Raw genomic sequence first — 26339 nt, 5'->3', positions numbered from 1 at the left:
CCTGTTTGGATCAGCATCAACACTGTTTCCTGCGGTGTCCTCTTCCTCAGCATCCTGGTCAGTATTCGTGTGAGTCGCGTGCAGTCCAGCGCCGGCTGCTCTCTTCGCTTGCTGTTAGCTGCACTGGTTTTAAACTTCCCAGCATGAATCGATAATCTCCAAAGACTAGACCGCTGTGTGGGCTTACCAGTCTTAGTGATCTTCATTATTCTGTCCCATTTCCTCATTTCAGTGGTTACCATAAATTTCTTTATATGAGGAAACTGGTGGGGAGATCTTATCGGGAGTGGACATTACTGCTCCCTGCCTCTTCCTCATCTCAGTAATTGATATACTGGCCTTTGTGTCAGGCTGGAGACTAGTGGGTCTGGAAAGTGATGGAGGAAGAGTGTTACAGCATTATTTGATGTTTTATTTGTATCGCGCCCATACAGAAGTGTTTCAGAGCGCAACGAGGCCAGGGAGGGGAAACAAGGGAGGACAAAACAGCGATCTTACTAGTCCCAGTGACTTTGAGAATGTGCAAGTGCAGGGGAGAGGGAAGCGGGAAAGTGCGAGGGGCAGGGGAGATGTTGAAAGTGCTGAACATGTGATAGGAACAACAGGAAGTGCGGCCAACAGGTGGTAAGTGACCCAAGTGCAAGGGTTGCCAGGAGGTAGTGCAGGTGTGAGGCTGGGCAGGCAGGGATCTGGGCCCGAAATCATAGGGTAACCAGGTGCCCTCTGCCAAAGCAGACAGATTAGCAGGGGCGAGGACAGCGAAGGCAAAAGCAAAGAGGAAGGTCCGGTGGTGCTTCTGGAACCGAAGATGGTTCTTCTCAAGTTGCAGAGAAGCAGGGAGGCTGTTTCAGAGGGAGGCCCAAGCCTAGGAAAGCGATCTACTACGAACGTTGGTTTGTTGCCATTACGGCATGAGGAATGGAGGGAACATCTGCACAAGCGAATGGGGGGGGTATGTGACTTTCCTCAACTATGTCATATCGTTCCCATGAGGGACAGCCCCCTGCCCAGGTGGTCCTCCCTCATATAGCCGCCCCAAAGTAGCAGCAGCCCTCCTCTGGCCACACAGTGCAAGGGCAATGAGCCAAGAAAGTTAAAGATTGTGTGTGATCCTCTAAGGGCAAGAGCTACAAAGTGGCCTTTCTGATTAGTTTGATGCAAAACACGTAACAGTCTGAAAGCAAGCAATTGTTCTAAGCTGATGCATCCAGACGGGATTCCTTACATGAGCGCTAGCTTGTCTCATTCTTAAAACCAAAATGAACCCATAGGCAGGTGGTAGTCTTTACTCTTAAAATCTCTAGCAAGAATAATTAAAGAAAAATAATTTGCAGAGACACTTTACTCCAAAAGATGACATTTAGATTGGTTTCCTTACACAGGAACATGCTTATGGGTTGAAAGTCCTTCCCCCTTTGTCTTCTAAACATAGTGGTATAATTGCAAACAGGTTTCCAGGCAGATTCTAGCAGGCATCAGCGCAGAAATGAGATCTCCTCAGAATATCTTTGTGCATGGCATGTTTAACCACTCCTTATGGGCTTGTTTTCCCAAATGTTTCCTTCTTTCTTTGGAGACTGCCAGAAGGGAGGCTAGTACTCTAACACAAAGGCAGACACCTCAACTAGACCCATCTCTGAGAGGGATGCATGGGGTGGTGGGGCTTCAAGAACAAGAATCACATATTCCATGCTCTGAGGTGAGACAGAAATCAAGTACAGCGAGGGAGAGGAAATCATTGATTTGATTCTTGATCCCTCTTACTCTTCAATTAACCAGTGACCTACTTATTCATGATTGGGAAGATGTAGAAAACCTCAAGCCATGTACATCCATTCTCATATGTATACTTTTTTATACAATGGCAGGTGAACAATGCATTTTGCTCAAGGGCCAGTATCCCATCCAGACATGTTGGGAGTTAAAACATTAGGTTCAGTAGTTTGACCAATAACTATGTACAGATGATAATTGACTTGGTCTGCACTTGGAGATATTGTTAAAGTTGGGGGCATGTGGAGTGGAGGAAAGAAGGAGAAAATTCCCTGGGCTAAATTAAATTAGATACAGCTTTATACAGAGTATTACTTCTTTCACGGCCCAAAGACATTAGCTGATCTCGATTGTGGAGGCAAAGTTTTTGCCATGGTGAAGGGATAAACCCAGGCACACCTACTCACCCATAATAAAGGCCTAAATGTTTATGGAACAGTGGATTGTCCTAGACCACCCCCTGTTGCCTTGGATCTGGTTCCAGAGAGCATGCAGGGTGATCTAACAATAAATTTAACAACATGGTACAAACAACCCAGTATCGGCTGAGCATTGCTTCTGGCTTGCGTGTCCCTCTTGTGACTACCTTCCAGCTGACAGACTCTCTCTGGTTTGTCCTGTCAACAGTTCAGCTTGGGTACATGTTCTTCAAAGGTTTCTCCCCTGCTTGGGAAGTAGTGTTCCATCAAGTTTACCAGCGTCCCTCTAACAGCTGGTTTGAATCTCCCGGGTCTCTCTCTCCTCCCACTCTTATGACGCTGCACTGGAGCTTCCCCAGAGTCTCATGGAAGTCCTCCTTCGGTTTTTGAGTGTTATTCATTATAACTATTGGTTCTCTTCATCCCAGTAAGTTTCTGAGTGGTATTCATTATGATTCCATGGGTTTTCTTTGCCTTAGTACCAGGTAGGCCTTGGTATTTATACAAATTATCATAATAGCAGATATACAGGGATTCATTTTTTCACGCAACAGGTTTGACATGTTGTCATAGAGTTGATGAATGGGTCGGGAAGGGAGTTCCTCATTGGAACGGGAGTTCTTATCCCCAGGGAAGAAGTCTCTGCCGGTGAGGTCCCCCTAACCTCGACAACTAGGGAGGGTATCACGTAGCAGGCTCGCCTCCCCGGGGAGAAGCACTGAATCCCAAGATTCGCCAAACCAGACACTGACTGCATAGCTATGGCACAGAGGGTGAGAAACATGCCGTCGGAATACTCTTCTTGCACAGCCAACCTAAGAAAAATGCTCACTCAACTGCACATGTAATTAAAAATGGGGCCTGAGCACAACTAAAGGTTGTATATGTTCAAGAGAAAAATGAATGACAGAGTGAGCCATACTGTGAATGTACTTCAGTGGCGGACCAGAACTAAATCTTTGTGGCATATTCCTTGAACCCATTTTCTGTTAATACTCCAGAGTTGGCACTATTCCCACACTTTGTTAAAAATGGTTGCATGTTTCTAGTGCAGCTGGTGTCCTTCAAGTATCATTCACTTCTTTAATACCTTAACTCAGGGGTCTGCAACATTCGGTTTTTGTGAATGTTTTAGACTACTACTACAATTATCATCCATAATCATTGATAATGCAGACTAGGCCTGATGGTAGCTGTAGTGCAAAATATCTGTCGAGTCAAAGGTAGCAGAGCCTTGTCACAGTTGAACTAACATAGCGAACATGAAAAGTGGCTTTCATGTAATTTCATAGCCCAATGAGAAATTTTATTTTTTAGGATCTAAGAAAATGACACAGTTTGATGATATAGTTCTTAAGACATACAGACTATGGACCACTTTTTACCCAATTAGGATATTTGAAAGACAAAGGATTCATTCGTCAAGATGGAAAATGATTTTTAAAATGTAATGCAGTAATTGAAATGCATGAAAATCAGGAAAATAAATGAAGAATAAACGCACCTGCATTAATATGAGAACAAAATCAATTAGGCTTCCAATACCACAAAACCCAACAGTGCAGAACTTTAACATGCCTAAAAGAAAAAATATATGGATTAATTTCAAGTCATTGTGAACATTTATTTGAAATGAAAAGCATATGAACTGTGTTTTTTTGAAGAACCAGAACACACAATCGCAATAAAAGGAAGCAGTGCACTTGGTTCCGACAGAAAAAAACACAACAAGTTTAATCATATACGTGGCTGCTTAACCTATTTAAAGAACAAGGACACACAGATTGCAAAGTTTTAAAGTGAAAGAAAACTAGTTGTCATTTTGAAGAGGGGACTGTTTCTGACAAAAAATAGCAGAACAAATAACTTATCCCAGGTAATGTTCTTTCTACTGGATGTTCCTTCCATGGATTCCTCATCTTTGATATAGCCATATCCTGCTTTGCAGTCTCACAAAGAAAAGTCGACCACAGAGGGCACTGTGTGCATCGCTTCAATGTCCTTCAGCGGTTACCATTCCTGTGTCCGGACGGGACATCAATGGTAGTATAAAAAGTATGCACTGCACCCGTTGCCTCGGTGCTCAGTCTTTTCCTCTTTATGCACAACTGACTTGAGGATTATATAACCTGCATGGGTGTTCAAAAAGAGAAGTATATTAAAGAATTCAGCCACAGTCAGAGGGGTAGGCTGGGAGGGTCGAGGAGTAATCTGTGGTAGCAACATCCAATAGAACGAACATTACCAGGGATAAGGAATTTGTTCTTCTAATGGATTGTGTCCTCATCTTTGATAGCTGCCATCGCAGATTTAATCGCAGATTTAGTAGATGGAGGTGGGAGAAGTGGAATTTGTTGTCACTATTCATTGATGTTGTTCAGAACTGCCCTTCCAGAGCATCCTGACCTGACTGAGTAAGCAATAATGCTTTGAGAAAGTGTGTAGCGAGGACCAGGTATCATTACAAATGTCCTGTACTGGAACACCTCTTTGAAGTGCTTAAGTTGTAAACACTCATTTGGTAGAACGGGATCCTGGGTTTTCAGGGACATTGTCCCCCGCAATGGAGCAGCACTACGAAATGCATAGGATGATACAATGAAACAGTTTGTTTGGCCACGGTTTGGCCTAGCCTGTGGCCTGTTTAACCAATAAACAGTTATTCGTCTTACCTGACATTTTCCATTGTAGAAATGTATAAGTTAAGAGCCCTTTTTGATCTAGCCTGTGAATCCTCTTTTCTGCCTTTGAAGAGTGAGGAGGTGGGTAAAAAGCCGGTAGTGGTATCTTTTGTGTCAGATGTAATTCAGACAACCTTGGGAAGAAAGGCGTGACGTACATTCAAGACTACCTTCTCTTTGCAGAATATTGTAAAAGGAGGTTACATGGCAGCGCTTGTAGCTCCCTCACTCTGCGAGTAGATGTGATGGCTACTAAAATGATGGTTTTCAGAGTTAACAACCTAAGTGGAGAAGAATGGAGAGGTTCAAATGGCGCTGCCATTAAGAATTTTATAACCAAAACCGCACATCTCCTACTGGAAAATGGTGGTAGACAACTGTATGGCACTGGAACACAGGGTATATCAAACACAGGGTTGTCCCCCAAATTTCAATACTATCTGGCATAAATGGGAGGGGACAGACTGACCCGGGCCCCCATACTATGTAGATTGGGTCAGCCTGACTCAGAGGGCCAAAGGTTACAATGGCCAGGCTAACTGGGAGCCTACCCTCGCTTCCAATATCGGAAGTGGTAGGCTCATCAATTGGGGAAAAGGGGACGTTAGTGGGTGGGGGGGAGGGGGTGTCATTGGTGGGAATGCGACAGGTCATGAAATATGGGGGGAGCGACGCATAGGCCCAGGATCTTACTGTAGGAATAAGTGGCACATTTCTAGACAACTATTTGATTATTTGCAAAACGTGAATGAATGTTAAGTGGATTGAAAAACTCATAAAAAGATTAATGACAACAACAAAAAAGAAGGTTAAAACCAGATTCAAATCCAAGGACGGGACCAGAAAGGGAACCAAAGGGAACGTATTTGTCAACCTCTTGAGCAATTGAATTAGTATTGGCATCTTAAAATAAGATCCTTGGTCTGTCGTGTGTTTAAAAATGGATAACGCCACTAGGTAACCCTTCACAGTAGTCATCTGCAGCCCCAGATTGTCTAGATGCAGCAAAAAAGAAAGCGCTGCAGGTGTATTGAAAGTAAAATGATCAATACCGTTAGCTCTACACCAGCTGCAAAACTTGTTCCAATGGCAGCGGTATAGTACTTTTGTTGCTGATCGTCTGGCTAAAAGCAACACCCTCATGACATCTTGCAGAAGGTCCCAAACTGTGTATATTAACCTCTCAGAAACCAGGCACGAAGGTTCAGATTTCTGGGTGAAAACAGCCTCCCTCTTGTGAGAGTAGGTGCCCTCTCTGGGGAAGACAGAATGGAGGGAAGATGGGAAGGCCTAGAAGGTCCAGGTACCACGTCCTCCTGGCCCAATCCGTAGCAATTAGGATCATGGACTTCCCGAACGTCGTCAATCTCATGATGAAATGATGAATGACAGATAGTGGAAATGCCCAGTCCACTACGAACGCGTCCCCCATAGCTCCTCTATCAGGAAAGTTCCTGGAGCAGAACAGGTAACATTTCCTGTTGATACTGGACGTGAACAGATCTACTCGAGAGGTTTCCCAAAGAGTGTAGATCTCTAGATGGAATTCCTGAGCCAACAGAATGTGCTTTGCCTGCTCAGCGCATCCACAGTTGTAACCTATTCTCTAGCTAGAACAGCCGACAGAGAAATCCTGTTTAGTAGTTCCCAAAAAGCAGAATTGCGTCCCCGCAGAGACACCCTACACCTCCTTTCTTGTTGAGGTAATGCATGGCCACTGTGTTGTCCGTCATTATCGGATGTTCTTTCATACCACCTCTCAAATTTAGATTCCATCCTCCTCATTCTACTGAGACTGCGCTTTTGCATGTCTCAAACTCCTCTTTGCTCATTATCCTAAGCTCTCCTCTATACTTATTCTTCTTGATCTATCTGCGGCTTTGATATTGTTGATCAAACTCTTCTTATTTCCTCCCTTTCTTATTTGGGTATTACTGGGTGTGTCCTTGAATGGTTGTGCTCCTATCTTTCTCCGCTGTCCTATTCTGTAACTTGGGTTGGACACACCTCTTCCTCACTTCCTCTTCTCTACGGTGTCCCTCAAGGTTCTGTACTTGATGCTCTAATTTTCTCTTTCTCACACTACCCCACTCTCTGCTCTTATTCCTTCATTTAATCTTTCCTTATATTTGAACGCAGATGATCCACAAATCGTTCTCTTTTTTTCTTCCTTTGACTCGATTCTCCTCTCCACTGTATCAACTTGCCTTTCTGCGGTCCAAACCAGGATACTTCTCATTTTCTACACCTCATCCTTCTAGACTGAGGTTCTGTTTTTTCCGGCTTCAACTATTCAGTCTACTCCTCCTCCGCTTTCTCTCCTTTCCTTCTTCCTGCCTGCCCTTTTCCTCTTCTGCATGTAATTTTGGACTTTCCTTTAAACTGCATATCTCTTCTATTGCTTGCTCCTGTCGCTATGACCTTTTTAACATCCGCCGTACTCCCCCCTATATCTCATTTCATGCTACTAAAATTCTTCTGTTCCGCTTAGTCTTTTCCCATATCAACTACAGAGTATTTTTCAATCTAACCTGAAACCTCATTCTCTCCCTTCTTTCTACTTAGGACCTTTCTGTTCATCTCCCCTCCTTCTGTGTTTAGCAGTTTTTTGCATTTTCATGTATATTTGACTATTTTCTAATATTCTGTAATAACTCTTTTGGCTAAAGGCGCTTTATAAATTCAATAAATTAAATGAAAGAGGCCATCAGCGCCAGTATGATTGTGCTCAGCTCGTGAAGGAAGCATTTGGGACTACTGTTCTCTCCAGCTTCGGTTGCCAAAAAGATTCCCCTATCACATTCTCCACGCAGGCCCACCATAGGAGATCCTGTTCGACCTCGCTCGGGACCTGAAGAAGGTCCGTCATTCTGCCAGAATTGTGACCGTTGGGATCTGAGGGCCCACTGGAGGGACCTCATCCTTATGAGGGCTTCTGGCAGAATGCCATGAGGCCCATCAACCTAAAAATCGAATGCCACTAGGTGTTGGGCGTTCTGAAATCTCATTACCATCTACAAGATATGAGCAGCCCTCAACTCGGGAGGAAGAGCCCAGGACCGCTCCAATTAATTGCAGCTTTTGGGAAGGTGTCAACTGGGACTTCTTGAAGTTAAAGAATAAGCCCAGTTTGTGGAGAGAGTGGCAGGTGCTGTTGAGATGTTCCCGAGCCTGCTCGTAAGAGCGGGCTCTGATCAGCCAATCCGCTAGGTAGGGAAAGATGTGAATCCCTCCCCCTCAGATTCACTGCCACCACCGCCATCAACTTGGTGAAGACCCTCAGGCAGAAGTCAGCCCAAAAGGCAGTACTCGAAACTGATAATCAGTACTGCCAGTGTCGAACCTCAGGTACTTTGTGCTTGGCATGTATAGGCACATGAAAGTAAGCCTCCTGAAGATCGAGTGACACTATCCAATCCTGGACCATCAGGGCCTGGAGGATATACAAAGAGTGACCATATTGAATCCGTCTTTCCTGAGGAACTTGCTGAAGCGTCACAAGTCCAAGATGGGTCGCAATCCTCGGTCTTTCTTGGAAACCAGAAAATAGGTATGAGATACCCTGGAATTGTTCCATTACAGGAACTCTTTCCACTGCACCCTTCTATAACATTGAAAGAATCTTCTGAATAAGGAGTGGGTCTGGTTCCCAAAGAGACTGCGTGGGAGAATCTGGAGGTCTTTTTAGAAATGGGAGACTGTACCCTTGAGCCACTGTCTGAAGGGCCCATGCATCTGTAATACAATGCCATTCTTGCAGATACTGAGTCAATCTGCCTCCCACTGGAGTCGTGTGCACAAAGTGCTCAGAAACGTTTTGGGGCTGTGACAGAGGACAATGCAGAGGTGGCTGCCTGAGCAGTCTTTCCCCAAAGGCCTTAAGGGGCACATGTGAACCTTGTCTGTCCTCTTTAGGTAGCTTGGCTTCTTCCTCTTTGGTCAAAAGAGGAGTAATATCGAAAGGAATACCCTCCAAGTTTGTGAATGCAGGTGTTGCTATTGCAGCTGACGGATGGTCGCCCCCAAAGATTTTGCAGCAGCCTTAGAAACTTGCAGCTTCTCCAAGTTAACACCTCAAAGCTGTCAACCTTTGGAGCAAAAAGGTTAAGCCCATTAAAGGGCATGTCCAGTAGGCTTGGGTGGGACATCACGGGCAAATCCAGACTTGCGTAGCCGTGTAAAACGTCTGATGAGCCCAAACACCGACCAAAGCATTATGATTGATCAAACCGCGATTGGAGGAATTGACAGGAAGCCTCCTTGCCATCACTAATGATATTGTTAAAACCATCTAGAATTTCAACCTCTGGAATGTTTTTTGCTGCCTGGGAAACTACATTCCATAAACTGAATCTATACGTAGCTAGGGCATATGATGCATTAATAGCTTTAAGTGCCATGCTTCCTGCAGAAAATACTTTCTTGGCTAAAGCATCATATTTCTTATTGTCCCCATCTGGTAGGATGGTGGGATGATCTGTGGCTTTTAAAGTAACCACCAGCACCACTAAACTCTCTGGAGTATGGTATCTGGAGAGAAAATCAGGGTCAACAGATGAAGGCCTGTATTTAATTGCCAACTCCTTGTTCACAGCAGGAGTGGTGTTTGGTTGTTGCCAGTTCTCTAGAATTGTTTTTGTTAGCTCTGTGAAAAGGTATCATAGGCTCCTTGGGAGGGCCTCTATCCAGAATGTCCGTAAGGTCTCCTTGGGTTATGCCCTTTGCAGGATGCCCACAACCCAAATATTGTAACACCCTGTTCATCAGGGTTCTATATGCCGCATTAGAGTGAGCATTTACATCAGGTTTATCAAAATCCACCTCTGGTGAGGTATCTAGCCCACTGGCATCTTTAAGGCAAACAGCTAAATCCTATTAATGAGATTGATCCGACATCAATTCCTCTGGAACATTAGGTGCTCCAAAACGTTCATAAAAAGGACTTGAAAAAACCTTTTTAGATTTTGGTTTAAAACTAGCATTTTGGCCCTTCGATGTCGACTCCTTCCATAAAGAAGTCCCTGAAGCTTTTGACATCAATAAAGTCTCTATGGTTGACCTCGCCAACGCTACTCGAGACAACATACATATACAATAAAAAATACAAAACATCTCTGAGGCCTTCTGATCCAGGCTTTTGTGTGCACGGGTCAAAGACTGTCGATTCCCTCAAGGTCTTGGAATACGTGATGGGATCGCTAGCCTTCTTCAGCCCTTTCGAGGGACCAGGAGGGTCCGCCTTAGAAAACAGGTCCATCAACATTTGACAGAACGCTTCTCATTCGGCTGCTGCAGCAGTCTCAACAGGAAAATGTACCAGACGCTTGTCAGGTGAGGAGTAGGAAGACTAGGAACAATGGCGCTGTTTCTTCTACTTCTTTTTTTGAAGAGCTAGACAAAGAGTGATAGGAATCGCTCCTAGATCTTGAGAGCTTGAAATTATATGAACACTATGTTTGGAGCGTTTCTTAGACCTTTCTGGAAACTTGCCTTTGGTAGAGCACCTACCTTAGGATGTTTTTCTCTTCAAAGGAGGAGTAGAAGATGGGGACTTAGAAAGTTTTGACTGTCTCTCTTAACGCCTTACTAGCCATCGACTGGCAGAAGCTGCACTCCAACTTCGTACTCCTCGCCGAGGCACCAAAGACATTCTGTGCAGATCGGTGATAGACCTCTTCGAGTCACAGCCAACACATCCCTTGAAGCCTTCTTTGGAGTAGACATTATCAAAATTTTATAGGAAATTATGAAGTAGAATCGCAGAGGTGTGTCGAATCGTTCTGAGAGCGTGCTGTTCATGTGGAAAAACAGATCTAAGTCAACGGGTGCAGTGCATGCTATTTGTACTACCATCAATGTTGCATACGAAAGTGGGTATAGTAACCGTCAGGGGACATCAAATCAATGCCGCACATCACCCTCTGCTGACAAATTTCTTTTAAGCGGGTGCAAAGCAGAATATGGATGGGAGGACACAATCCAGTAGAAATGTAAGTTACTTGCTACCAAGACTACTGTACTCTTGGTCCCCCTTAGTAACGCTCCCATTGAAAAATGGAACTGGTATATATGTTTCTGAAATCACTGTTTATTTGGCCTTTTGATAAAACATGCTTGATTAGTTATCATTTCTACATTCAAGGATATGATGGTTCAACAATTTCTAATTAGACAATGTAGAGGGGGAAAAAGTTGAATTTGCATCCAGTAGTTGCATATATTTCCTAATTGGGCCTATCATCAATTAGCAACATTACGTGGGTGGTGCTGCTTCTCCACCCTTATAACCACACAGAATAAAGTTTGCGACTGAAGGCGTTTCTGTTTACATATATTACACACAGTGCTACATTTTTAAAATAATTTGTTGGTTTGGCTCTTAGAAGACGTTATCTGCTGACCTCATTAAGACATGCCTATAAATTGCACACCCAACCACAGAATTAGTCCGCTGAGATGGTTCAGTGATGCAACCCACACCCACCACTTAACTTCAGTGTTCCGGTACAGCATTACATCTATAGCCAATCCTTAAAATGTCATGGTTAATTAGTTACAAGTCACCTTTAGCCTTACGACATTCAGTACTTTGCCATTCCCACCTCTGTACAGCAGCGAGTTTTCATCCATCAGGATTAGGACTGTAGCACATTGGTAGAGGTCTTTGAAAATGATAGTCGTCAGAGAATTTCTGAATTTTAAACAGCGGTCATTTCTTTTTCAGAGAAAACACTTAATTGTTCCTTAAGTTGGACGTCTATGGACCAGGTTGCATTCTCAATTGCTAAATTTTTGTAGGAGGTGATGCACAAGCTTATCTTAGTTGGATTGTATTTCTGGAACTTTTTGCCTACGTGTTTAGGTCCTTAACTTTTTTTTTTAAACTTTATTTTGCATTTACCATTTTACAATAACACAAATTGCCCGAACAACGGGCTGTACAACTTGCGCCAACAACCTTTCCCTTTCCCCCCACCGCTGACCCAAACTCCCCCGCCGCACTTACTGCAGTCTGTTGACATCTCCGTACATCGTGTTGGTGTTGGTTCCTAGTCAACCTGGTTAGTTGTTTGTGTTGGCTTAGGCGATGGTGAGGGGGAGTCAGTGTTGGAAAAGGTCCCCATATGTTGGGTGGCCTCGCATGTAAAGGCAGTGTTCTTATGAATTCTACTTCCTCCTCTTGGCAATAGAGGATGTCCTTCCTCCACTTTGTTAGTGTGGGGGCCGGGCCCCGTCCCCATGACATAGCTATTCTTCTGTGTGCCAGTACCAGTAGCAGGTTTGCCAGTTTCCTCGTTGGCGGTGCCAGGTTTTAGTCATCCCCAGTAATGCCACTGTTGGCACAGGTCTCATCTCCTCAACTATTATTTCTTCAGTCTCGGGGAGCACACCTGTCCAGAATTGGGCCACCGCCGAGCAACTCCAGGCGAGATGCGAAAAAATCGGCCGCCAGCACGCCGCATCTGTCACAAGTAGAGTTTAACTCCAGGTGGTGCCTATTTTATTTTGGTTGGCGTGTAACATGTTTGGTGCAGGTAGTTAAAATTAATTTGCTTGACGCGAGAACTTATGCCACTTTTGTGTCTGTTGTAATATATAGTCCCATTCTTCTTCTGGGATGGATGATTGCAATGTCTTTTCCCACCTTTCTTTTGTTCTTGGATTTGTTGGCACAGTGTCTTTTAGGAGGGCTCTATATATAGTTGAAACCAACTTTCCCTCTCCCTGTGCCTGCATTACCCTGTGTAATAGTTGCCACATTGGTGGCTGTTGCGGGAACAAGGGTATGAGTTCTTGCATATCATAGCGTAATCTGAAATAGATAAATATATATAGAGAGGTGGTGCTGCCTCTCTCTTTTGCTGGTTGGGGCGTTATGAAGGTTTCTTGGTCGAATAGGTCGCTCAACGTGCAAATTTTGATTTTGTCCACCCATTGGAGGAACACTTTCAGCAGTGAGGGGTATCCCTGGAATAAATTTAATGGGCAGGAGAGGCGAGTATCGGATCTGTATGTTATACTTTTGGGCTATCTTCCTCCAGATTGCATATGTGGACTGTACTATATTCAATGTTGCATGTGGCACGGCATGTTGGCCAATGACCACAGCTCTCCGCAGATTTGGTGAGGCCAGGGCTCGTTCGACCTGGACATGTGGTCTAATGAAATGGGTCGACTACCAGTGGCTGAGAAACTGAGCCTGAGCCGCCCAGTAATATCTTTCCATATCAGGGAGTGCAAGGCCACCCTTGGCTACCGGCAATGTGAGGGATGTGTATGCTACCCTCGCTAGTTTACCCGCCCAGACCAAGTCTAGCACCAGACTCCTCACCGTCCCCAGAAAGCGGCGCGACAACAGGATTGGAATATTAGAAAACAGATATAAGAATTTGTGGAGAATTACCATTTTCACCAGGGACGCCCTCCCCCATAGAGTTAGTGGGAGTGATTTCCATCTATTCACATTTTCTCATAAAATTTTTAGTACGCTTTCGTAGTTGTCTCTGAATATATCATGGTAATTCATGGACATCTGGATCCCAAAGTATCGGACGAGGGTGCTCTCCCATTTAAAATTGTAATCATCTGAAAATATTCTGGTATTGGAAGTCAGGGGAAAGATAATTGATTTGGAGTGGTTGATTTTTAGCCCTGAAACGAACCCGAACTTTATTATTTCTTGCATGATGGAATTGAGGTTTTCGCTGGGATTTGGCACGTAAAGCACTATACCGTGGGCATAGAGGGATATTATCAATTTATGGGGTCCAATGTTGAGCCCTCTTTGAATTTGCCGCTCCCGTAGGCCCGACACCAGGGGCTCCATCACTAGTGCAAAGTTCAGGGCAGATAGTGGACATCCCTGTCGAGTGCCATGATGAAGTTTTATATTAGTGGATTTTGTTGTCCCTAGAGTGATTGGCGATTGGGCTTGGTTATATAGGAGGGAGACCAGTTTGGTAAATTGGTTCCCGAGTCCGAGATGCTGCAGTACTGCGAACAGGAAGGGCCACTCGACGGAGTCGAAGGCCTTTTCCGCATCCAACAGCACTGCTATCGCCTGCTAACTGGGATCCAGTGCTGCTATCACCCCCGAACATTCTTCATATGCCGCATGTTGTATTACGCCCAGGCACGAAGCCTGCCTGGTCGGCGAGTACCAGCGCAGGCAATCGTGGGAGTAGTCTGTTTGACAGAATCTTTGCCAAGATTTTGTTGTCGAGGTTTATTAAAGAAATTGGTCTATAGGACGTGCATTCTTCGGGGGGTTTGTCTTTTTTGTGCAGGAGAATTACGTTAGCTTCCCTTAGTGTTTGGGGGAGAATGCCAGACTCGATTGCTTCTTCGTAAACATTTAGATGGAGGGGAGCTACGATATGAGCAAAGGATTTATAGAATTCACCTATTAGCCCATCCGGCCCGGGAGCTTTGGTGGTTGCTAAACTCTTTATTGCTTGCAGAATCTCCTCTAGTGAGATGGGATCATTTAGGGGTTCTAGAAGTTCTCTCTCTACCCAGTACAGCTCGGTGTCATTGAGATAATTGCAGATGGCCTCAGTGTCTGATGGATGTCTGGTACTATAAAGCTCTTGGAAAAATACTCGAAACACCTCGACTACGTCTTCCTCTCTTTGCACCATTTCCCCTTGTGGGGATCAGATTCTTTCCACACTTGTTGGTTTCCTATCTGCAGCAATCAGCCGTGCAAGGAGAGCTCTGGGTTTTTGGCCTTCGCCATATTGCCTGATCCTGTGTCTGTGCCCTAGAAATTTTAGTTCACATTCTGCTAATGTCCTGAAATTCAGAAGTTCCTTCTTCAGCTCTGCTTAGGTGTGTGTTTCATTTGTGGTAAATTGCTGACTTTCTATAGATTTCAGGCGATTTTCACTAGTGGTCAGTTCGCGACAAATCAGTTCCAGTATTCTATTTTCTTTAGCTATGCACACCCCCTTATATAACATTTTAGTGATTCCCAGAGCATACCTGCTGAGTCGACTGTGCCTAGGTTGGTCTCGAGGAAAGCTGTGATTTCTTCTCGTAGCTCCGTTGCAAATACTTGGTCTGCAAGTGCCCCGGGTTTGAAGCGCCAGTGGGGTGGTCTTGGTCTGGTGTCTGGGGGGTTGCATTCAAGTGTTACTGTGGCGTGGTCTGAGAAGGTTTTGGGAAGTATTTGACATAGACCCCATTGCCACTTGCTGCGAGAGGAGACCAGCAGATAGTCAATGCGTGAACTCGTGTTGTGGGTGCTTGAGTGGTAGTGTAGTCTCTATTTTCCCAGTTCTGGTGTCTCCAAATGTCTATTTGGTTGTATGATTTGCAAATTTCCTGCACTTGTGGACTGGCCTTGGATGGATTTGCTGTTGCTGACTGTGTTTTGTCTTTCCGTGGGTCAAGGTGTGTATTCAAGTCGCCTCCGCAGATTATGGTTGCGTTGCCCACTTGTGCTAGTCGAGATAGCACCCAGTCAAAATTGTTTGCGCTATCCGTGTTGGGGGCCTAGGAGTTCACAAATACCACTTCCTCTCCTGCCATGACCCCCCTGCACCAGGAGTGCTCTACCTTCCCCGTCTTTTTCAATTTTTATCAGGCGGAAGCATAATGTCGGATGAATAAGGATCGTCACTCCTCTGGCGTATGACGAGTAGGAAGAGAAGTACCGATGGCAGCCCCAGTTTCGAGCCCAGAGGTGTTCATTATGAGGGAGAAGATGGATCTCTTGGATCATTGCTACCTCCACCCTATGGCGTCTGAGGAGTTGCAGGATCTTCCTCGTCTTGGCTGTGTGATTGCCACCTCTAATATTCCATGATGCTACCTTGAACTGTAACTGTACTGGTGATACTTTGTGTAATGCCCACGGGGAAAGGCAGAGGCGGGTTTCTCGTGGCCAGTGCCCCTATGAGCGGTATGTCAGAGGTGTGTTTGAGACCTTCTTCGACTCTAAGAGAGTGCGGAGTGCACTTTGGGGCCGAGGAGCCAAGGCGGCAGTCGGGCGGGGACAGGCGGAGGATGCTTTTAACAACAACAAAACAATCTTCCTTACACAGACAATCTTCCTTGTCCGTTTGGAACCCCCCAACTTGCACAAGAAACATGCTGTGCATGGGGCGCAGGTGTCCTCCCAAGTTAGGCTCCCACGTCCAGACTACCAATATTGCCCTGATGGTGTGTTACAACTTAGTTTCAGGCAGGTTCTTCGGACTTTCTTCATGGCGGCATTCTTCCCGCCCGTTCTCTTCTTGGTGGCCCGGGGACGTTGCTTGCAGGTTTGTATCCTTGTCTGTCTAGGAACAGAGTGGCTTCATCGGGGGAATTGAAAAACTGTGTTCTCCCTTCATATTGGATACGCAGTTTTGCAGGGAAGAGCATCGAGTAAACGATTTGGTTGTCGCATAGTCTGCGTTTGATGTGGGCAAAGGACTTTCTCTGGGCTTGGACTGTTGGTGAGAAATCCAGATAGAACTGTATATCATCACCGTCATATTGGAGTTTGCCTTTCTCTCTCGCCATTCTCAAAATTGTGTACCTGTTCTTATAGCTTAAGAGCTTAGCTATAATTGGTCGGGGTAGTGCCCCGGGAATGGGTCTGGTGGCCGGGATCCTATGGGCTCTCTCTACCACAAACAATTGAGATAGTGCTGTGGGTCCGAAAAGGTCTGTGCATATTTTCTCAATGTGCTCCTCCATTTTAATTTTTAGCTGTTGCTCTCTAACACCAACCACTCTTATGTTGTTACGTCTGGAGCGTCCTTCCAGATCCTCATTTTTGGCCAGTACTGCTTTCATTTGACCCTCTAGTGTAGAGACTCTCGTGGTCAGTAACGACGCACCATCATCGAGGTCTGAGAGTCTTTGTTCGACACCATCTAGTCTGTCGCTGTGTTTATCAAGGCAATGTTGGGGAAGGTCCACTTTAGATGACAGCGTGTCTATCTTGCTGGCCAGGTTGCCTATCTCGGCCTTCAAGTCCATTAATATCTCACAGATGTCTAGCTGTTGAGGATGCTCTTCCTCTGGGTTTGCGTTTAGTGGGGATTCCAGGTGACTTTCTGATCTGGGAGCCTTGGGCGCTGGGCCTGCATCAAAGGTGAGCTTTCTTTGAAACTTGTCCGTTTTACCCATGGTGGCGCAGTCAAGGGTGTTTCCCTCAGCTTGCGTTGTGATCTGCGCTGCTTGGTGACAGAGCTGAGACTTCTGGCGTGTAACGTTATGCTGCTCTTTGGGGTGAGTGGGGTCACCCTGTGCGGCCCGAGGAGGCTTCCAGTTTCGCTTCTATGTGTGCTTAGTGGAGCGTTGCCTATTTGGTGTTGTCTTGTGATCAGCCGGGTCTGTATGGCAGGGAGAGGTGGGGGCTGGCCTTCGGTTCGGTGAACTGGTGTCAGTTATATCCCGCCTCAGTGGGATCTTGTGCGGGGCGTATTGATCCATTGCTTCTTTTTTGCACCTGATGTGTGTGTCTGTCCCCGGTGCGAGCAGTGCCTGGAGGCCTCTGGCGTGATCACGCTGGGCTAACAGCTCCGGGCTCAGCGAGGTCTGGGTCGGATGTCGCTCCATCTCCTCGTGTGAGGCCCGCCGTGGATTGTGCCCTTGTATTGCAACGCTTGCGCTGCTTGCGGATGGGCACCCCCCAGGCAGGTAGGTATTTCTTGCTGCTGCGTGAGGTGTGTCCTTATGCTCCTCTAGGTGGGGGGGCTCCGCGCCGGCCACCCTCATCTCCCTCTCCCACTTTCATTTATTTTCACCACCCGGGCCGCCTCCACTGTGCCGCTCAACTTCCCGCGGGAGATCCCGCTGCCGCGGAGTCCAGGTCCGCTCACATTCCGCCTTCCGTTCTGCTTTATTGAAGTAGCAGGCTCTGCTGACCTCCCTGCAGGACTGCGGATGCGCACCCACCACCTGTCCAGGCCCGTCTCTGCTGCTTAGTTGTCGGGCTATGTGTGGCTGGCTGGCACGATCTTCCCCGCTTTTGGGCACTTCCTCCCCTCGATCACCAGATCTGGCGAGTGTTGACGTCTGGGACCGCAGCCTCACCCCCCAACCTTTGGGTGCTCGCCACAGCACGGCCCGCCTCACAAAGGGCCGGTACAGATACTGGAGGCATGCGAGTTGCTAGGTCTGGAAAAGACCCGGGGCTACGCTGATGTCGGAACTGTTGGGACTGGGGGCTAGCTAGTCTTTTGGCTGTAGCTCCTGAGATTCTATCCAGGGCTACAACCAAAAGATCAGGGGCTATAGTCCCCTTAGCCCCCCCCCTAGCAACGCCCCTGCCTGAAGGCGCGGCCCACTCTGCGCTGGCTGTCCGCGTCGCAGCTGTCTGGTGTGCAGCACCTCGGTTTTTCCCCGTTCCTTCGGCGAAAGCGTTAATATTGTGCTGCTTTGGTGTTACGCTTGCATAGTATGGGCATTTTACATCAGGGATGCCGCGATTAATCAGGATTCCTTCAGGAGCTCGCCGGGAGCTCACAGGGGAGCCGCCATCTTGGTTGGCCCTCTAGCGCCCTCTCTGTGTTTAGGTCCTTAACACCAGTTGGCCCAGCGCAGCATAAGATCTTGAAGGGAATTAATTGCTATATTGACAGTCAACGCAACAAAATGAGCTCTGAGGTCCATGATCTTTCCGCTTGTTACCAATCATACTGCTCCGTTTTGAAGAAGTTGGAATTGTACCATGTACTCATTTCAGAGTTCGACATTAAGGCAGTTAAAATGCAGGCCGAGTGGAATATTACCCATCCATTTCCATACACACATGGTTATGAGTGGTACAGTAGGCCAGACAGGGGAGGCAGGTGAGATTTTGTCTATGTAATTATTTGGATTTATCTAGCGGTTTCACTAAAGCCTTGTACATATAGACATCAGAACACAATCAAACAATAATGACAAATGAAACAATCATGGTGAGGAAAGGTCAGCTAGAAAGAGCTGAGAGAAGGTGAGATTTGAGGTGGAGATCAAATGGATGGGGGGGAAGGTGATGAAAAGATAAATAGTGGGAGAGAATTCCAATGTTTAGGCACTACGAGTGAGGAAAATGGAATTGGGATTGCGGTAGTAGAAAGCAAAAAGGGGAGCATAGGGAAATATGTGAGAGGTAAAGACCTTTAACAAGTGAAAAAACTGAAGTCAAAGTGAAGAAAAGAAATAGAGAGGCGGTAATGGGGGTATGTGGGTAAAGAGGAGATAGATAAGAGTTGTAGACAGGATGTATGAGGGGGAGATAAGCAGGGAGGCCAATCAAAAATGCAGAGTAATAGTTAATATGTAAAAAGCTTGGTAGCCTGGAAAGACAAGAGCACGAACATGACGAATATTACAGAGATGAGAACAGGAGATATGAGCAGTGTTAGAAATATGCATAGAGAAAGATAGAGAGGAATTGACGATAACGCCAAGGTTTCTAACTAGGGGTGAGGGTGGGGGGGTATTGAAAGAGCGGTGGTAGAGGGGCGGTAGCAGTGTTAGCAGGAAAGAAGAGTAGCTCTGTTTCTGCTGGGTTAACATAGAAAGTGAGAAGCCATCCAACATTGGGTGGCACAAAGTCAGTTGGAGACAGTAGTGTAAAGTGGAAGTGAAGGAGGAAAATGAGAAAAACGATTTAAGTCAGTGTAGAAGTGACATGATAGATTGCAGAAGAAATTAGTTCAGATAAAGGGATAGGAGTAGTTTCTTACCTGCAACTCCATTTCTCCAGCATTGGTATCTTTCATGGATTCACATGCTGTCAATATTTCCTGTCGTCAGTCTGGGAAACCATGGTAACTTTAACTTAATAGTTCTCCTATGGAAACTCTTTGCCACCTAAAGTGTCCCATCAATGTCGTTATGGGTGCTTTTGGCAGCACCAATGGGAAGTCGAGTGTACAGCTCAGCCCCAGCAGCTTCCCCCAAGATTCTACCCTCTCCAGATGGAGGATCCTTTAACTGATGTTTGCCTGAGGGGGAGGCTGGAGGGCGCATGTGAATCCATTAAAGATACCAACGTTGGACAAATGGAATTACAGGCAAGGAAATACTCCCTTCCTTAGGATTGGATCTTTCATGGATTCACATGCTGTGAACAGATTTTGTAGCAGTAGACATGCTTCGAGGTGCATACCGGGCAAACAGGAGAGAGATCTTAAGCAGAAGTGCACATTAAAGCAAATGCATACTTCTTTAAGAGAGAAAGCAGGAACAAACCCTGGAGGCTGCCAGGCTTACCTTACTGAAACAGTAGTTGGAGGACTGCCCGTCCCATTTGCACATCTTCAGCATGTTGCTGCTGTAAGCAGTAGTGCCTGGTGAAAGTGTGGGGCACTGCCCATGTTGCTGCATGGCAAATGTCTCTTATGGGTACCTCCGACCAGAGAGCTGCTGAGGCCACTGTGGCTTTCGTGCAATGAGCTCTGGGAGTTGATTGTAATGGCCTGTTGGCCTTTGCGTGGCAGAAGGAAATGGTAGATGCCACCCATCTTGAGATGCCTTGCTTCGAAATCGACCTCCCTTTATTGGAAGGCCCACAGGCCACAAAGAGTTGATTAGAGGATCTAAACAATTTTGTGCGATCCAAGTAGTGCTTCAATGATCTCTTGCCTTTAACTCCAGGGAAGGGGGATCTATGCTGAGGTGTGGATGCTCTTGATGAAGGGAGGGGATGTGGTTTCTACAGACTGCTTCTTACACAGCAGCTTCTCTTTGGCAAGCTGCAACTGCAGGTGAGTGGTCCATCTCCAGCTAGTCACTAGTGAAATATTGGTTGGTAGGAGGCCAAAAGGATGACGGAAGACAGCTGGTCCAGGTAAGTATCCTTTACAGGATGATATAGGAGATAAAAGTACTTAGGTAGGCATACAGTTGGATCATTCCACACATCAGCACATGCACCAGCAAGACACATGCATACAGTGGCAACCAGACAAGAAATTATCTAAGTCAGAGGCCCCAGAGATAGAACACGCACACTCAATGGGGTGACACCCTCATTCATACCTAAATATATACAAAACAATAAGTATATGGACAAGGGCCATAAAATAGGCATTACCAATTTCCAGTGTGCCAATTAAAAAAAAAATCTTTTTTTAATATGCAATTTTTTCAAACTGTATTCAAAGGAACCTAGCAAATGAGCATTAACAAACAGGAACTATGAACGAATTTCATATCCTACATTTCAAGATCTTTAAAACATAAATTAGTAATCCCAATGAATCAAACCAATATCTCAAGTAAATCCAACGGTAAGGTAATGCCTGCCAATCTGCGCTACCCCAACCAGCCAGTAATCTGAGGTTGGTTTGGTACCAAAAAGTTTTCACAATACCACACTCTCGTAGGTTATACAGTAAGTATTTTTAATTGATAAAAGCAAAGAAACACTACACGCCCTTGCTCTAAGCAACTCTCCTCGAGGAATATTTTCAATGCAATTTCTTCTATGGCTACTCTTGGCATGTAAGATAGAGTTAACTGCTGTGGTTTTCCGAAAGGTACTGGTTTGCAAAGTGTCATTTGTTATGTATATTCTAAGGTCCAAGAACTCTATTTCAGTGGTATCAATTTTGCCTATGAACTGTATTCCAAATTGATTGTGATTGAGATATTGCATAAACGATTGAAACTGCTCAGTTGTGCCTGCCCAGATTGCAAAAATATCATCGATATATCTTTTCCAGACCGGAATGAGGTCTATAAATGGGTTGTTAAGAAAAATGTGTGAGTCTTCAAAGAATGCCATAAAAAGGTTAGCCAATGCTGGGGCATATTTTGCGCCCATAGCAATGCCCTTTGTTTGAGTATAGTAGTCTTGATTAAATATGAATTGGTTGTGACTAAGGGTAAAATCAACAAAGCTTTTAAGCATTTGTACATGTGCTGCATGTGAAGCAGAATGCAGTCTGAAGGAATGGTCCAGAGTTTTAATAGCTAATGCATGTTCAATTGATGTATACAGGGCAGTAACATCTAGGGTAACTAGCTGATAATGTGATTCCCAAGAGATGTTATTGAGGATCTGTAAGATATGAGTCGTATCTTTCAAAAAGGCAGGAATTTTAGGTACAAGATCCTTAATGCAGGAATCAATATAGGTTGCTAAGTTCTCTGTGGCACCTCCTTGTCCGCTCATTATCGGTCTCACTGAAGGAAGGTTATCAAATTGTTTATGTATCTTAGGTAATAGATACAGAGTAGGCACGAGTGGAGTAGTATTGGTGAGAAACTGTTTCTCTTCATCCGTTAGCATCCCTTGTTGATACCATTCTTGAATCAAAGTTTTTAGCTCTTGAACTGTCTGTAATGTCGGATTGTTCTTAAGTTTAAGATAGCATCCTGGTGTATTTAGGTGATCTTGAGCCATTTTGATATAATCTAGTTTGTTCAGAATAACAATATTGCCCCCTTTGTCCGCCTCCTTAATCACTATTGTATTGTCATTTGATAATTCCTGAAGAGCTTGTTGTTCGCTAGTGGATAGATTGGCTTGCTTACTGAAGAAGCCTTTGTATTGGCCATCAATATATTGGTGAATATCCCTGGTAATAGACCTGTAGAATACATCTATAATGTTATCTCCTACATTTGGGGGCATGAATTTGGATCTATTCTTGTGTTCCACAATATCCATGTTGCGTTGATGTATCCCTAAATCTCTTTGGATATCTCTAATTGATAACGTGTCGTCTGTGGTAAGGTTCGCCAAAAGGTGAACATTTTCAATCTCCTGTATACTCTTGCTGCTGATAGGTGGTAGTATTGCTTGTTGTTGATAGTAAATGGGTTTATTGTGAAAATATTTTTTCAATTTGAGTTTCCTAATGAATTTATACAGATCAATTTGGACCTCGGTCATATCAGCTTTGGTGCTAGGTGCAAAGGAGAGGCCATAGTTGAGAACATTGATTTGTTGCGATGAAAGTTGTTTGGTCGAGAGATTAATGACTAAGTTTTGAGAATTGGTCTGGGTTTGGATGGTTTGAGACTTGATCTGGTGAATCTTTTCCTTATGTCTCCGGTTCCCTCTGCTCTTGGCTCCTCTTCCTCTTCCTCCTCTGAAGTTGTAGGGTTGGTTATAGTATTTGGGCCTAAAGGGAAAGATTGCTTCAAAAGCGACCGCAAACATAAATACAACGTTTTTAAAGCTGCGGTTTTATTTCTAAGTTTTCCGGGCTCCTCCAGCCCGGAAAACTTAGAAAAAAAACGCAGCTAGTGCTTATTTTTTGTAAAAAAAATAAATAGCACTTACCGAGATTCAGCTGCAGCTTTCCTGCTCTGGTCTCCGGTCCGCGTCCTCCGAGTCCCGGCACTAATGAAGGGAAAGCCACCCAGCGGTAGACTTTGTTTACTACGCTGGCTGGCTTTTCCTTCATTAGTGCCGCAAAAGCAAAAGCCAGCACAGGAGGGCCTCCATTTCACAAAATGGCGGCGCCCCTGTGCTTGCTTTTTCGAATTTTGAGCTTGAATAGCTCAAAATTTTACATAGGAAGTTTTAAAACGGAGGATGCTAGTATTTTTTTTTTAATGTGGCCTATCTATTTTTGAAATAAAATTTTTTACTAGACCATCCCTTTAATAATCCCAAAACAAAGTCAAAACCATACACAAAAAACAAAAATGACACATACTCCTACAGACGCACACCCTTCCACACACTCAATATACAATCCAACTTCCCCTGTTCCCTAGCACACTGGATGCTCTAAACACAAACTAACCATACAAATCATTAAAAGATGTCCACAATTCCAAATACGTGTCTTCCATGTCTCATCTCAAAAACATGACCAAAAAACTAGACAGCTCTAACTCAGCCACCCAGTCTTCCACCTGCGTCTTTTTCCACATCTTCATGACCCTCAATATCTGCTTTACTGCCTCCACCAATGCTCTATCATTCCAGTGATTAGGACTGTGAGCCACCGCACACCTGTCCAGTGTAGATACCAGGATATCCTGCATAGGTGATCTAGGAAAGGATAACTTCATTATCATATCCAATCTGTCTAACACGTCCTTCCGGAAATTCCGAACTTTGGGACAATACCATAATGATGCAATAATGTACCCCTCTCCTTGCCACAAACCCATCACAGATTATACAGCAATCAAAGTTTGTGCATACGCAAAGGTGTCCAATATAGGCGCCCAAGTATCTTCTGTTGAATCGGTCTCAAATTCAGATCCAACTTTGCTTTATATCCCACCCTCATCAAATAATCCCAATATCCTATTGAAATACTGCAATTCAACTACGCTACCCAAACCTGCCGTAACTTATCCCAGCACTCAATCTACGCTGGTTTCACAAGCATCAAGCTTAGAAATGTTGAGACCAGACACGATGAGGATGCACAGGCACAGAGAACTTACCGCACTGGAACACACACTAACGACAACCCTGCCCAAGGGGAAGATGTCGACCCTGTTCAGGCTACGGGACAAGACAAACCCTGAATCCAAGGAACCCTACATGAAACTGTGGGAGAGAGATCTGGGCAGAGAAATGGACATGACCAGCTGGGACCGCATCCGGGCAAGAACCCACAAGGCCTCCAAATGTGTGACGAATAAAGAGGGAACCAGTAAGGTCTGCTACAGGTGGTACATGACTGCCGAAATTTTACACAAATGCAACCCCACTATACCGCCACAGACAGAGGAACATTATTTCACCTCCTCTGGTCATGCCCGAAAGCGGAAAGATTCTGGAGGGAGGTCCTGGAACAGATCCTACATATCACAAGCCTATCAATCCCGTGGGACCCAGGCATTATCCTACTGGGAGACACGGGAGAAGGACAGTTCCTGTTGACCGGCAATCTGGTGGAACTCTGCACGCACCTGTTAACTGCAGCAATCGCCAAACTATGGAAACTTCCGGAGGGCCGAGCAATCCCGGTGTCGTGAGTAAAGTGATGGGACATCGCCGCAGCCGAGAAAATCACCACCATCCGCCTGAGAAACGGGAACAAGTTCTACAACTTTTGGGAGCCATTTTTTTTACTTTGTACAGAGATTCCCAGGCATGGCCAGACAGCCACCATCACTCAGATGGCTGATGAAAATGGACTAACAGACTAAGGTCGCCCCGGCCCGTGTACATGGCGGTCTGACCAACCACGAACAGTGAACTGATGCCCTGTAACACTGAAACGAGACGGTTGCAACCCCCTCCGGACCATCCCAGAACCCCCCTACCCCTTATGTTCACATTAGCCTCAGTTGAGGTTATGTTGCCGTTTGTCATGTTATTTCTTAACAGCAGGTCATACAGTATGGTAAAGCTTTTGTCATTAATAAATGCCAATAAAAAGCCATGTTGAAAAAAGAAAAGAAAAGAAATGTTGAGACCATTTGCAGGGGCGAATCAAAAATCCTACAAATGTGTGGCTTGTCCTCTAGTGGAGCATTTAGCAATTCTAGTCTGTGCAATAACCTCTTGAGCGTTCCATACCTTCCCAGCTCGCGTCCCCCTAGCTGAAACATTCCCCATCTTCAACAGCGCCTTCAAAATCCAGCTCCGCCAGTGCAAAGACTTGTTATGAATCAGTAACACCAGATTATGCCACTGTCATCTAACCATGAAACACAAGCATTCCGAGCAGCTTCAATCAATGGCAACCTGTTACCCATATTTGGCAAGTTTTCCAAGGAATACAAATTGTTCAAGGTATAAGGTGTCAATCTCTCCCTTTCAATATCCATCCAAACCGGAGTTGAACCGTCACTCGATGCAAAATAATACGCTTGTGGTAATCATCAACGTCCAGGCAGGCCTCCAGTTAAGGTGCGTACTAGGCCTTTTTACGCATGAAAATCTTGTAAATACAACTTTTATTATTTTCCTGTGTACATTTACAATTAATTTTAGAGCAGAGGGCAGTGAAAGTAAATTATATTTTATTTATATTGTGCTCATACACAAGTGTTTCAGAGCACAAACATGCAAAGGGAGGAGAAACAAAACGATCTTACTAGTCCCAGTGACATTAAGAGCGTGCAAGTGCATGGGAAAGGGAAAAGGGGGTAAACGCATGGAAGGGGGGAGATATGGAAAGTGAGGAAAAGAGGAGAGAACAGAATAAATATGAATAAGTAAAATAAAGAAATAAAGGCGATAAACAGTAGTGGTGCAGCCTCAAGTGGCAAGTGCTAGTTTAGTCAGATAGGGTATATCTGATAAGAGCAAAAGAAAAGTGGGTTGGGGGACTGTATGGGTACAGATACAGACCCCAGTGCAAGGGGTGGCCCAGAGGCAGTGCAGGTGGGTAGCAAGGTGAGCAGGTACCTTGTCCTGAAGGACAGAGGGTGGCCAGGTGCACAGTGCTGAGAGAGAGAGAGAGAGAGAGAGAGAGAGAGAGAGAGAGAGAGAGAGAGAGAGAGAGAGAGAGAGAGAGAGAGACAGATCAGCAGGGGAGAAGAGGGGAAAAGGCAGAGCCGAAGAGGAAGGTCTTGAGGTGCTTTCGGAACCGGGGATGGTTCTCCT

General features: G+C 45.2%; 1 protein-coding gene across 1 annotated transcript in view; it reads right to left on the bottom strand.

The window, feature by feature from the left end:
* The window catches only part of TM2D1 (TM2 domain containing 1), a 542128-nt gene that overhangs the window by 282854 nt on the left and 232935 nt on the right, over positions 1–26339 (bottom strand). Inside the window, exon 5 of the mRNA XM_069642046.1 lies at positions 3697–3770. Coding sequence (XP_069498147.1) covers positions 3697–3770 — 74 coding nt within the window. The remainder of the gene's footprint in view (positions 1–3696; positions 3771–26339) is intronic.

This window comes from Ambystoma mexicanum, chromosome 1q (assembly GCF_040938575.1).
Source record: "Ambystoma mexicanum isolate Mex_15411 chromosome 1q, UKY_AmexF1_1, whole genome shotgun sequence".
NCBI lineage: Eukaryota > Metazoa > Chordata > Amphibia > Caudata > Ambystomatidae > Ambystoma > Ambystoma mexicanum.
Note: the sequence above shows the minus strand (reverse complement) of the source record. Positions and strands in the feature narration are given on the sequence as shown.